General features: G+C 30.9%; 1 protein-coding gene across 1 annotated transcript; it reads left to right on the top strand.

Annotated features, from left to right (window-relative positions):
- Positions 1 to 2,965: 2,965 nt before the first annotated feature.
- LOC146921227 (two-component response regulator ARR17-like) lies at positions 2,966 to 4,554 on the top strand. The gene is made up of 5 exons (XM_085714645.1): positions 2,966 to 3,150; positions 3,307 to 3,392; positions 3,491 to 3,571; positions 3,675 to 3,745; positions 4,075 to 4,554. The coding sequence occupies exons 1-5, from the start codon at positions 3,042 to 3,044 to the stop codon at positions 4,424 to 4,426; spliced, it is 699 nt and encodes a 232-aa protein (XP_085570771.1). The 5' UTR covers positions 2,966 to 3,041; the 3' UTR covers positions 4,427 to 4,554.
- Positions 4,555 to 13,110: the final 8,556 nt, after the last annotated feature.

Genomic DNA, 13,110 nt, shown 5'->3' on the forward strand with positions numbered 1-13,110 from the left:
TCATTCATTAATGGTATAAAAATCATAAATTGAAAAAATAAAGTAATAAACAATATATGACATAATAGAAAAATAATCATTAATGATTTATTCATATTGGAAAATGAAATATAATTTGAGATAAACATATTTTATTCGAATGACTTATAATAAAGTAATAAACAGTAAATGACATAATAGAAAAATAATCATTAATGATTTATTCATATTGTAAAATGAAATATAATTTGAGATAAACATATTTTATTCGAATGACTTATAATTTGAGACAAATAAAGTATTAAGTGAATTAATCTAGGATGAACCAAATAGGTGATTATACAATTTTAAGTTTAACCTATGAATCCCTAAAAAAAAAAATCAACCAACTAATTACTCTCGACCGAACTCTATACATTATTTTGGTGGTGGCTGAGGTTCGAACCTCGGATCTTGCATTTATTATGCATTGTCCCTATCAAACTGCGTTAAGCTCACGTGGACACCGAACTCTAGACTATTACTGGAGTATCTTTCTCTATGATTCATAGGATTAAAAAAAACCACCTATTTAATTCTATTGTTAAGAGTCCCGCATCAGATAGAAGATGGTCTTACAACGTGATTATAAGTGAGGGCAATCCTCACCTTACAAAGCTGGTTTTGTAGAGGTTGTGTTAGGTCAACCTCTACAATTATAATGTGATATCAGAATCTCTTCAAGATCCATTGTGCCACCTGCTATCAACTTTTGGGCCACCCACGATTTATGTCCACTAACCAAGTCCAATAATGCTAATCGTGAGGGAGTGTATTAAGAGTCTCACATCGGATATGCAATATTAGGTCAACCTCTCAAATTATTGTAAGGTGAGGGCAATCCTCACCTTATATAATTGGAGACAATTTTCACCTCACAAACCAATTTTATGAGGTTTTGTTAAGTCAAACTACGATTTTTAAGACCTATTTTAACAACATTGAGATAAACAAGATTAGAATCGTGGTGAGACTGATTTTCAAAATATTTTTAAAATTAATTCCATCAATCTGAATCAAAAGTGATTCTACTTTATGCCACGGGTTTATGATCCGGTTCATATAATTGACGGCGCGGTTTGGTTCACGATATTGACCCCGGTCAACCTGCCTTAATTCTCCACCAATCACTCTGCCACATAATATTATTCACACAAATTCCCAAAAATAGATTGACCAAAATATCACGAAAAATCCTGGTAGGTGTTAATTCCATTAAATACTTTCTTTGAAATGTAGCGTAGGGATCAGAAAAGAAAAGTCTTTGTGATCACATCCCAAAGTGGATTTCAGAATCTCATCTCCATTTCCACTCTTCCAACATCATCAACATTTTTTCCCTTAGAAAAGAATATTATTTGAATTTTTTTTTACAACACAACTAAATATATACTATAAAAAAAATGTAGACATCGATATAAAAATCAAAACAATTGAAAAACTATAAGAAAATTGTTGTTCACACATTTGAGAAGGCTGGGACATACATGTAAAATACGTTTTTGTCCCCTCGGCAGTTAACTGTCGAGGAATTAAAAATCCGGCTGCAGTTAACTACCGAGGAAAACTTCGGTAGTTAACTGTCGAGGAAAACATAACTTCATTTTCTTCAATACTTCTTCTTCTAAAAGTGCTGCATATACAATAACGTTCATTTATTTATTTGGAGTTCCATCATTTATTTATTTTGCTTTTCTAGATCTAGTGGTTTAAAGGTTCTTTGCATTATACAGTACTGTTCCTCACTCTTTAGTTCTATCTCTCATTTGTAGTTCTTCATTCTTCTCTTTCTAATTCTACCTCTGTGCCTTTTCACATAGAAAAACAACAGTGAGATTGTTGAGATAAAAATGGATGAAGATTAATTAGAGAAACGAAGATTAACATAGATTGAAGAAATTGGGTGTGAGAGGGAAGTTCTTGATATGAATTTAGAAAGAAATATGGAGAAAAATAAAATGAAAAGCATCTCATAAAGGATGAATCGAGAATAGGGGATTTTGAATGCAAACATAAATATTGATGTAATTGAGTATTTGATGGTGGATGTGTATGCTCTGCAACGGAATAATGAATATTGTGAGAAGAAGTACCCAAATTGCTGCATATGCAGCACTTTTAGAAGAAGAAGTATTGAAGAAAATAAAGTTATGTTTTCCTCGGCAGTTAACTACCGAGGTTTTCCTCGGTAGTTAACTGCAGCCGGATTTTTAATTCCTCGGCAGTTAACTGCCGAGGGGACAAAAACGTATTTTACATGTGTGTCCCAGCCTTATGCAATGTGTCAACAGCAATTTTCAAACTATAAAAACACGATGAGAGTATGTTGAAGAAAGTTGTTTCAAATCGTATAAAATAGTTGTATAGATATCATTTTGTCTAAATATAATTAGATCTTAAGTGTAAATAATTTGTTTCATGTTAATAATTTGTCACAAAAGAGTATTTTAAAGAAATTTGTTACAAAATAGTTGAACAAATATCATTTCGTCAAAATATATTAAGTCTCATGATTATAATACAGATCAGATGCATGAGAAATTCGATGTATCTAAGTTTTTTTTGATCATATGTATAATGAATGAAGTTTTTTAGTAGATAAACAAAATAACAATAATCGTTGAAAATTTACACAAATAATCATGTAGAGGTTTAAACCCCGGTTACAATGTCTAAGCCTAACAGTTTAGAAATTTGCATCTATTGAGCTACAACTTTTGGCATCTTCCTTTCATCTATTGAGCTACAACTTTTGGCATCTTCCAAGTATAAATTAAAAAAGAAAAATGATTTTCAGATTTCTTAGAGAGAGAAAGATTTGATTTTATCTTTTTAATCATTTTATGCTAAAAATATAAAAATGAGACTTTAAAGAGAGAGAGAGAGAGAAAAGCGGTGACAGATACTACAAGATTACATGTCACATTGTCACACTAATATTTAAGGTTGGGACACCTACGTTAAAGAATCCCCTTTCTCTTTCTCTTTGTTTTTTTTTCCCTCTTTTTTCTTCAAAGAGAGTGATGGAGACAAACAGTGTTGTTTCCCAAGAGGTTCATGTGTTGGCTGTTGATGATAGTCTTGTTGATCGTAAAGTTATTGAAAGGTTGCTCAAAATTTCATCTTGTAAAGGTTAGTTTGTGATTTTTGTATAAACAAAACAAAAAGAAGAAAATGGATTTTCTTTTTCTCATTTTTAAAGGTTTTTTTCAATGAGAAAAAATAAATTTTATTTTAGTTCTATTCATTTATTTATTGTATTGATAATTTTTTTTTATTTATTTTTAGTTACTGCAGTGGATAGTGGAATAAGAGCACTACAATTTCTGGGGTTGGTTGATGAGAAAGAGACTTCTGAATCTGATGCTTTTGTTGTATGTACCAATTTAAATTTTTTATTTTAGCGGTATTTTTTATTTTTTTTCATTTAATGATAGTTATTAATATTCTGATTTTTATTTTGTTTCCTTAGCCTGGTTTGAAGGTGGATCTAGTAATTACAGATTATTGCATGCCAGGAATGACTGGTTATGAGTTGCTTAAGAAAATCAAGGTTTAAATTCATTATCACAAACAATCCCTTCATTTTTACACTTTATTGATTGATTATAATGTTAGTGAAATTTGATTTGATTCCAAGTTTCAATTTGAAGCAGGAATCATCCACTTTTAGAGCAATTCCAGTAGTGATCATGTCTTCTGAAAACATCTTGCCACGCATTGACAGGTATTTTTTCTTTTTTGGTACAAAGAATTATCATCATTGTCATTGCTATAATTTTTTGACAAATAAAAGTTATTGTTATCATTATCATAATTATTTGTTTTAATTACTTTTTTTTACAATTGTTATTGTTAATTTGTTACATACATAACACTACTGCATTTTTTAATACAAAGTAGATATTTTTACCAATTTAATACAAAGTATATGAACTTATGTTAAAATTGTTGTTAGTGGTTATAAGTTACAATTACAACATGAAAAGTTACAATTACAACATGAAATTATGATGTAGAAAAAAGGAGTGATTTGTAAATATTGAAAAAATGTAGATGCTTGGAGGAAGGTGCAGAGGATTTTATAGTGAAGCCAGTGAAATTATCTGACGTGAAACGTTTGAAGGGTTACATGACAACCAGGGAGGTTAGAGCGGGAAGCCAAGACAGTGAAGTTATCGCTACCAACGGTGTTGGTAACGATAACGATGGTGATGGTGTAGGGATAGGGATCAACAACAAAAGGAAGCTAGAAGAAGCATCTGACCTGTCATCATCACCACCGTCCATTTCATCATCAACACTTTCATCACCATCATCATCACCGTCACCTTCATCATCACCGTTGTCTTCACCCGACATTCTTGATTCTCCAATCAGACGGCTTAAAATGACCGGCACCGAATGACTCTTTCGATTGTCATCTAGAACATCTTTAATTACCTTTTTTTTCTTCTTCCAAACATTTACTTGTTTACCTCTTTTGATGTTTAAAATGCAATTACATACCCGTTGTTTGGAACGGTTTTTGTTGCATTGCCCTGTTCTTAATGATCTTATCTATGGGTTGATTTATTTTGTTTCTTAGTATGAAAGTGGGTTTAGTAAAAAAAGTAGTAGAAATTGGACCCAAAAAATTATGAAAGTGGGTTAAAGTTTTAAAGTATATTTTTACTTTTCTTATGTTCCTTTTTCTTTAATGAAGATGAAATATAAAGAAGATTATGCCTATAAAGATTATGCCCTTTTGTATGATGGGGAGATGGGTGAAGGTAGGTAAGACCAACCTTGTGTGACACACTTTGTAGATAATCCGGTATTTTAAGTATATGGTAAACAATTTGTTCTCTAATTGGTGTATATAAAAGAACACCTTTCCTCAAAAAAAAAAAAAAAAAAAAACAAAAGAACACCTATAATGTAAAAAAATATAACATCTATCGAGAGGAATATGACTCCCTTTCCGTTAGAGATTTTGCACATTCATTCAACCAAGACATTGATAGTTGTCTTGGTTGCCGTTCGATCTTGATTGAACTGCTCCAATTTAAGTTTGATAATTTGAATTGCAACATTAAAATCTATATTTTTTTAGACCATACAATCTTGTGTGAATGCGGGATCGTCCAAGTGCAAAGAATTCAAATATTGGGAGGTGCCAATCTTTTAAATATATGGTCGTGTTTCATTTATGATTGGTGTATGTATAAAAAACATATTTTAAAAAATGGTAATCATTAAAATGAATATTCATATTTGGAGAGATTAGTCTCTACTCCCTCCGTCCCATAATACTTGACACAGTTGACCTTATTACGCATGCAAATGCATAACTTTGAGCTTAAATATATCGAATAATATATTAGAAAAAATTATGAAAATTTGATATTTTGAAAATACTTATCGAGTCGAATCTAACGACATTTTATAAGATATTATTTATCTTTGTATATTAGTAGATAAATACGGTCAAAATAAGTTAGGTCAAAATTGCACATCTTCAAACGAGTCATTTATTGCGGGACGGATGGAGTAATATTTTGTGGATGTATAGTTTGGAAAGAAAAAAAAAAAAGAGAAGAGAATCAAATAATGAAGCAATTGGGTTTGGGAAATGACGTGAAACAGATGGAATATAGGGTTGCAAGATCTTGCCTGCTAGAGAGAATAAGAAAGGAATGGGGATGTGAATTGGACACGTTTAATTTAATGTGTTTCCTCTATAAGGAAGAGTGTAGGAAAGTGTTGTGGGGTCATTGGTACTGTTGTAATTGTCTAGTTGTCTCAAATGGAGGATGTGTCCTTACTACTATTAAACTTGTGCTGAAAACATTGCTTGTGTCATGTGGAAATGGAACCAGAATATTTGGTTGTTGCTTCTTTACTTCTTTTCATCTTTTGAAACCTGTCACCTGCTCTATATCTTTTTGCAGAGAGTATTCACAGACACACGGTTCATTTTATGTGGTTTTAGAGATGACAATTGCATTTAAACCTGTAAAAATTTTCACACTTGAACAAGACATTCAATAAATAGTTAAGGAATAAATAAATGTTAGTTTTAAGCTTAGTAACATCAACATTTATCGAAAATGTGACACACTAACAAATTCATTTTCTCATATTATTATTGATGATGAAGAGTTAGTGTTAGTGTTGTATTCGGTATTCATGTTTGTGTCGGTTTTTTTTTTTTTTTTTTTAAGTTTTTTGTTTGTCTAAAGTTAGAAGTTTAACATTTAAACTTTAAGAGATGATGTTCAAATCTCCTTACAAACCATTGTAAAATGGTCGTCAAAATTATCAAATCAGATTTACAAAATTAAGTTGATTCAAAATCATGAATGTTAGATGTTCATGTCAAAAGCCCTACACCTACCAAGTATTCGTGTGAGGATAATTGCATTTGAATTTGGATCGGATTTGACTTAACAATTACAAAACTGACTTAGAAGGTGACGAAGACCCCCCACTTATATTATTGAGACCATATGTCATATGAAGTGTGACTTCCGTGAATCGATAACGGTGATATGTTAGCAGCTCTAAAGTATCAATGCTTGTAACACGCTAAAGTACTTATATCGGTTACATACTCAATACTGATACGTGTATTATACTCGTGGTACACCGTTTTTGTTCATTATTTTGATGTGCGTGAAATTTGTAGCTTTCACTTATATACTTGTATAATAATATATGAGAAATGTTAATTAGGAACACTCTTTGGGCAGGTAACAACCGTTCATACACATCTATCGAACGATAGTTAAATGTTGTTCGGCATTTTTAAATCGTTAACCAATTTAATAAGTAATTTAAACGGAAACTAACTACTGTTTGGCATTTTTAAGACGTCTAAAGAGCAACTACCATGGTTTAATTGGGGTCCATGAAACTCAAATTGAGGCATATAATAGAAGAAAAAAGTAGACAAACTTTCTACTAGTCTTGAGTATTATTGTATCTACTTGCTGGCTGGTCCTAGTATCATTTAAATCATAATGGACCACAATTTGAAATTAATAATGCCGATCGTGTTTGGCTAAACTGTGATACGTATAAAATCTGTTTTCTTTTCTTTGATCTTGTCATGATAATCTGGGCCTTATGATATTTGTTGCTATCAAAATAGACAAAGGTTCATTATTATGGAATACAGATGGAGACTCTTATCTAAAATATCTGTTGTTGCCTAATTTTGGCTAAGACGGATATCATCATGATCCACTTGCTTAATTAAGGTGGTAAATCATATTCACTTAGTTAGCATTATTATTACATGTATTAAAAAGACCCGAATCAATGCCATTAATTTGAAGAAGGAAAAAAAAAAAACCGAATCTATAGTGTGATGAATTTGAATATACTCCCTCCAATTTACAATGAGTGGCGCATTTGAAAAAAAAAAAATTGTCCCAAAATGAATGACCATTGTGCTTATCAAGAAAATATTAATTACTTGTTTTTCTTTCTTTCTAATTTTATCCTCTAATTAATACTATTATATTATCACTATCAAGTCACTATTTTATACTCCCTACAAAAAAAGTCACTATATTTTATCATGCAGCTATGGTAATAAGATTACACTAATACACGATAAAAGATAATTTAGTAAAATATGTTTGAGTTCACATGTACTCGCGCGAGTAGGTTTACGTAAATATTTAACTCTGAATGTTAATTGAAGTTTCTATTTAACTAAATTCACTAATACTTGCATGAATTTAGTTAATGTGTACCTCGTGCGAATAGGTCCACGTAACTGTAACATTCAGAAATGACGTTAAAAGAGTTTTTGTATGAGTTGAGGGTTATTTCGGTATTATTATAATTTTTTGGGTGTAATTGAATATTTCAAGGGATTAAGTAAAAAAAATCTAATAAGATTGAACCGGTGAAATGTATGAGACATGGTTCAATTGGTTCATCGGGTCCACCACAATCAAATCGCATGACAAATAAATATGTAAAAAATGAATAAAATATGAAAAAATAAAATAAAAAACGGTTTAGCCAACCAAGGTTCTATAACGATTTTTCTAAAATAAAAAAAATGGTTCAACCACGATTCAATCTAGTTCAAATCTCAATTCAAACTGGTTCAATGAAATTATGATACAATGTGGATCAAACCAACCGATAAACTAACCAATTCTTGATTCACTCGGTTGAATCAACCAGTTTCCTTTAATTTGTAAAACATTGTTTAAAACCCGATACCTAAGACCTAAACCAAACTAATGTATTTATGATCATGATTTTACATTTTAAATATATTTTTTAAATTACCATTTCTGTTTATCAAAATCCAATTTAAACAAGTTAAATTTATTTTTGTTTTCTCTATCTTCATGCCTAATCTTATGTATAGATTCCAATGTTTGTTATACGAAAAAAAAAAATTAAATATGAATTATTCTCACGAATAAAATAACTACGTACGACATTCCTGTGTCATAAGTCTCAAAGAGTGTGGAAAAAATGGTTTCTATAAAGGTGAGAATAAAATTTATATCACTAATTTTCCGATTACACAACTGCTCGTTCCTTATCAAATTATAAGTCATTTTGAAAAAAAAATTTGTCACAAATTATAAGTCGTCTTAGAATATCAAAGAAATGCATGTTTCATTTTTATTATACTCTTTGTTATTTATTACTGTCTTTTTTCATGTTCTTCTATACAATATCAAGTCTTCGTGTCACCAAAAAACAATACAATATCAAAGAAATCCATTTTCCATCTTTCGGTGCTTGATTGTTCTACTCCCTCCGTCCATATATCTAAGCATCCATTTGACTTTATTTTTGTCCCTAATTGTAAACCCCTTTTCAAATTACTAGTGTATTTATTATTTTTTTTCCTAAACATACCCATAATTAATACTACTAATTTGTCTTGAAATATGAAAAGTCAATTTTAATACACATACAAACAAAAGACAATTTGGTAATATTAACACACAAAACAGACATATTAATTACACTGACATATAGGGACAGATGGAGTATTTGGGTTGGTAATATGAAATGGGAAATGTTAACGAGTTCCCTCGGGGCACTCTTTAAGGGCTATAAATAGTAAGTATTTATAAAAATGTGTGTAATCAATGCATTGGAAATCAAAATATTCTACTTTTTTAAAGAATAATTGCTTATTTTGGTATGCTTAAAGAGTGTCCCGGGGCATTCGTTAACAAGACCCATATGAAATTTCTATCCTTATTTCTATAACAAACACATTTGTAAATACAATATTGGAGAAGACTACCACCAATACAATAACTACAAGAAACTTGAGCGTCAGAAAAAATCGACGCTGCATGTGAAAAACAAGAGGCTCACAACTATTTAGCGTGAAACTTTCATCGATGACAAGTTTGACACTAAACAGTTTATGTTTTATCCCTGCCTAATAAAATGTGTAAATACAGTAGAAACTCTTTAATTTAATACTCGGTAAATTAATAAACTCTCTAAAATAATAAATTTGTCCGGTCCCGACTTGGGCCAATGTAAAAAATTGAAAAACTCGATAAAATAATAAGATAATAATTTTTCGGGAGATCCCTTTATAATTTTCGGTCCCAAGAAAATCATAAATTAATAATTCATAGAAACTGAGAAAAAATATATTAAGAATATATTGAACACATTTGTTCCTTTTGTTTACATTTACTGTACTTCAAAAGTCATTATTGATTTCCAATGCATATGAACACCGTAGTTACTAATTTACGTTGAGTCCCAAGGTTCGCTGCAATGTAATTCTAAGAGGCATAGACTAATTTGCCTTTTTGTTTGGTATGTACAGTATAATTACTTAAAAACTCTTTAAATTAATAATTATTAATTTATCGATAAATTAATAACTCTCTAAATTAATAAATTTCTCCGGTCCTGACATTATTAATTTATAGAGTTTTAACTGTATTTGTTTTTTTGGTTTGAAATAAGGCCTATTATATTGTCATTGTGTTGCCTTCTCCATATGAGCTTGTAGTTAAGTTGGGTTGGACACTCCTCTCCTATCCTTATTTTTGCAACAAGAGTTGCTTTTTTGACAAGGAATACTTCCAATTGACACATGGAAATGACTATAAAGCCTCTGACGGTAGTTAACAACCGCTTGTGTCTTTCCCCCCAAAACCAGAAACCCCTACCTCACCTATTCATTCATCACCTTTTTTCAGCAAAACCATACCCAAAAAAAATCCCATGTACAAAACCAACTTGTATAGGATGCCATTGTTTGAAATAGTTGGAGTCACCTCAACCTATTTGACATATTCAGTTGGTTTTGCATTTATGACTAGGGAGAAGGAGGATAACTTTACTTGGGCTTTGCAAATGTTGCTTAAACTTCTTGGACCAAATAGCGATATGCCTAAGGTGTGAGCGGTAGTTAACAACCGCTGGGTACCAGCGACAGTTAACAGTCGGCGTGTTTCCCTGCGGCAGTTAACTACCGTCAGGGGCAATATGATCATTTTTATGTGTCAATTGGAAGTATTCTATGTCAGAAAAGCAACTCTCTTGTAACAAACACATTTGTATATACAATATTGGAGTTATCCAACCCAATACTAATATAACTTCAAGTAACATTGATTGATTTGGAGTAGTATTCAATCACACTCTCCTAAACTTTATTTTGAATAATTTTTTGCAAATTAATTCCTTGTAGAAGAAGATATGTAATTGAAATAGATTCAAGAAACAACTAACAAGAGAACTGGCCCAAAACCCTAGACATTTGCGAACGACAGTTTAGATTTGGCGGAAAAAGAAGATAACGGTCTTCGAAAATTGCAGATCTTTTCATTTAGAGCAACGAAAGGAATCACATAAAAATGATTAAAATTGATAGAAAAAAAGAGTGATTAATATTTGAGTAGTCGTTGAAACAAGTTAAAAGTGTTTTGAAATTGCAAGAGTTAATTGAAAGAATTTATTTTACGGGCAATAAAATCAAAGTGAGACCTAATTGTAGAGACTTTCATGCTAAGTACCACAAAGTGTATTCGTTACAAAATAACCCAATAGTAAAATACAACTCAAATCCAATGAAAAATGACAACCTTGATGAATCTCTTCTTTATAAACTTTAGATAAAACTTCTCTTCACCTAACTTGTTTCTCTTTTCCTGTATCGTTGGAGGAGAACACTTATTTAACTGTAGAAATAGCTAACGAAGGTGCAAATTTATAATTGTAGTAACGAACCACTTTCCATACTAATTTAACACAATTATAAGGAGCAACATCAAAATAGCATGCAGAAAGTTAGGACAAACATTGATTAAAAGATAAAATGATTCAGCACCAAAAATTCATAAATGTCTTATCCAAAAAAAATAAATTCATAAATGACAACTATGTGAGTGAGAATTAAAAAATTCAAAAAGGAAAGAGAACCATTCTAGCTTGAAATTTGAAAACCAGAAAAGTGTTACAATCCCACACTAGTTTCAGGTACCCTACAAAGAATTAGCAATACAAAGCAATGGTTTCTACTAAGTTCAATATTATAAGAGTGGTGCTATATAGCACGACATCCTTTGCACACGAATCGCACGACAATTAACAATACGCCATTTGATTTGAAGATGCACCGCCACAAGATATAGTACGCCCTAATTTGTACTTTCTTAAGAAAAAATGAATCATTGGTTAATTTGATCGTTTTGTTTAAAAAAATAATAATTAAGAGAGATCTATTAAATGGATTATCAAATTATTCATGCAAATATAACGACAAATATGTCGTGCACTTCAGTATTTCTCATATTATAATTACAATTTCATACAATAACAAAAGGCAAAAGAGATAAACTTTACAAACCATACACATAGAAGAAAATCAACTATGATATAAATAACTAAAAAAAAAAGATTGGTTATTTAGTTGTCAACGTAAATGAAACCTTTGTAATGTAATTTCCTATTTTTTGACTTTATACATGATATATGAAATATATACATAAATGCTTCATGGACAAAATGTGAAGACAGAAGGGAATTACGTATCTCACAAATCAAGTAAATGGCAATAGTAGAAATTATAAAGCTAATAGGAAAGAAGATGAAATATAAGTAAAGGGTCTTGTTAACTAGTGCCCCTGGGGCACTAGTTAAGGAAACAATAAAGGTAATATTTGCATTGAAAATATCATTTTTTACATTTTTTAAACTTTGACCATACAAGTTCCAAGGTATTTATACTATATTTGGTTTCCTTAACCAGTGCCCCGGGGCACTAGTTAACATTTTCCATAAGTAAATTAGCAACAATGAGGAACTCTCGGGATAAAGCCTCCCCCTATTCATGACAAACTCTCGGGATCATTACCTACAAAAGTCATTTTCATTTTTAGCATAAATAAAATATATTGGCCGAGAAGTTATTGGACACAACAACATTATAGATAAACAACTACAAGCAGAAATAGAGCAAGTGTGTGCCAAAGATTATTCCTTAAGTAGCACTTCAGTGGGCTTAAGTGGTTAATGAGTTCCACTAAAGGATGGATTGTTCAAGACAACTTCAATTCGATTCCTAGGTTTGGAACAATTTTTAGCCATGCTACACTTACCTCCCGACCGAACTTCGGATTATGGAACGAGATGGTTAACACAAAAAAAATATATAATGAATGTTATAGATAGATTGTTATAACTTTTCCAAATGATTAGAAAGATCCTACCCTTAAACCTTGTGGCAATGATCAATTACTTAAGATAGAGAATGGTTTGCTTGAATTGATTCAAGACCACAACATGCTTACTTAAGATATAAACATAATAAGGCTAAGGAATGAAACAAATTCGATTTTAAAATTACATTTAATTCCACCGTCAACCATATTCACAGGCGTCAACCATATTCTTTCTTCTTAGTCTTGTTGTTTCGCATTTTTCCATATGATGATATTTTCTCTTCGCCTCCCAATATGATTTTTTTTTGAAACGGCAAATATTATTGAAACCGAAACTCTTACAAGGGTTAGCTGAAAGAATCAAAATATCAAGAACTTAATCAAAATATCGCCTAATAGTAAAATAAAACATTCAAGCTTTAGTACC

Source organism: Medicago sativa, chromosome 5, assembly GCF_051527215.1.
Source record: "Medicago sativa cultivar Bolivia chromosome 5, Bolivia_mono, whole genome shotgun sequence".
In the NCBI taxonomy this organism is placed as follows: Eukaryota; Viridiplantae; Streptophyta; class Magnoliopsida; order Fabales; family Fabaceae; genus Medicago; species Medicago sativa.

Excerpts from the sequence above, each read along its gene's own strand:
- LOC146921227 (XM_085714645.1), top strand. The coding sequence starts at position 3,042 with ATGGAGACAAACAGTGTTGTTTCCCAAGAGGTTCATGTGTTGGCTGTT. Across the intron at positions 3,572-3,674 it reads AGTTGCTTAAGAAAATCAAG|GAATCATCCACTTTTAGAGC; the intron begins GTTTAAATTCAT and ends AATTTGAAGCAG. Across the intron at positions 3,746-4,074 it reads ATCTTGCCACGCATTGACAG|ATGCTTGGAGGAAGGTGCAG; the intron begins GTATTTTTTCTT and ends GAAAAAATGTAG.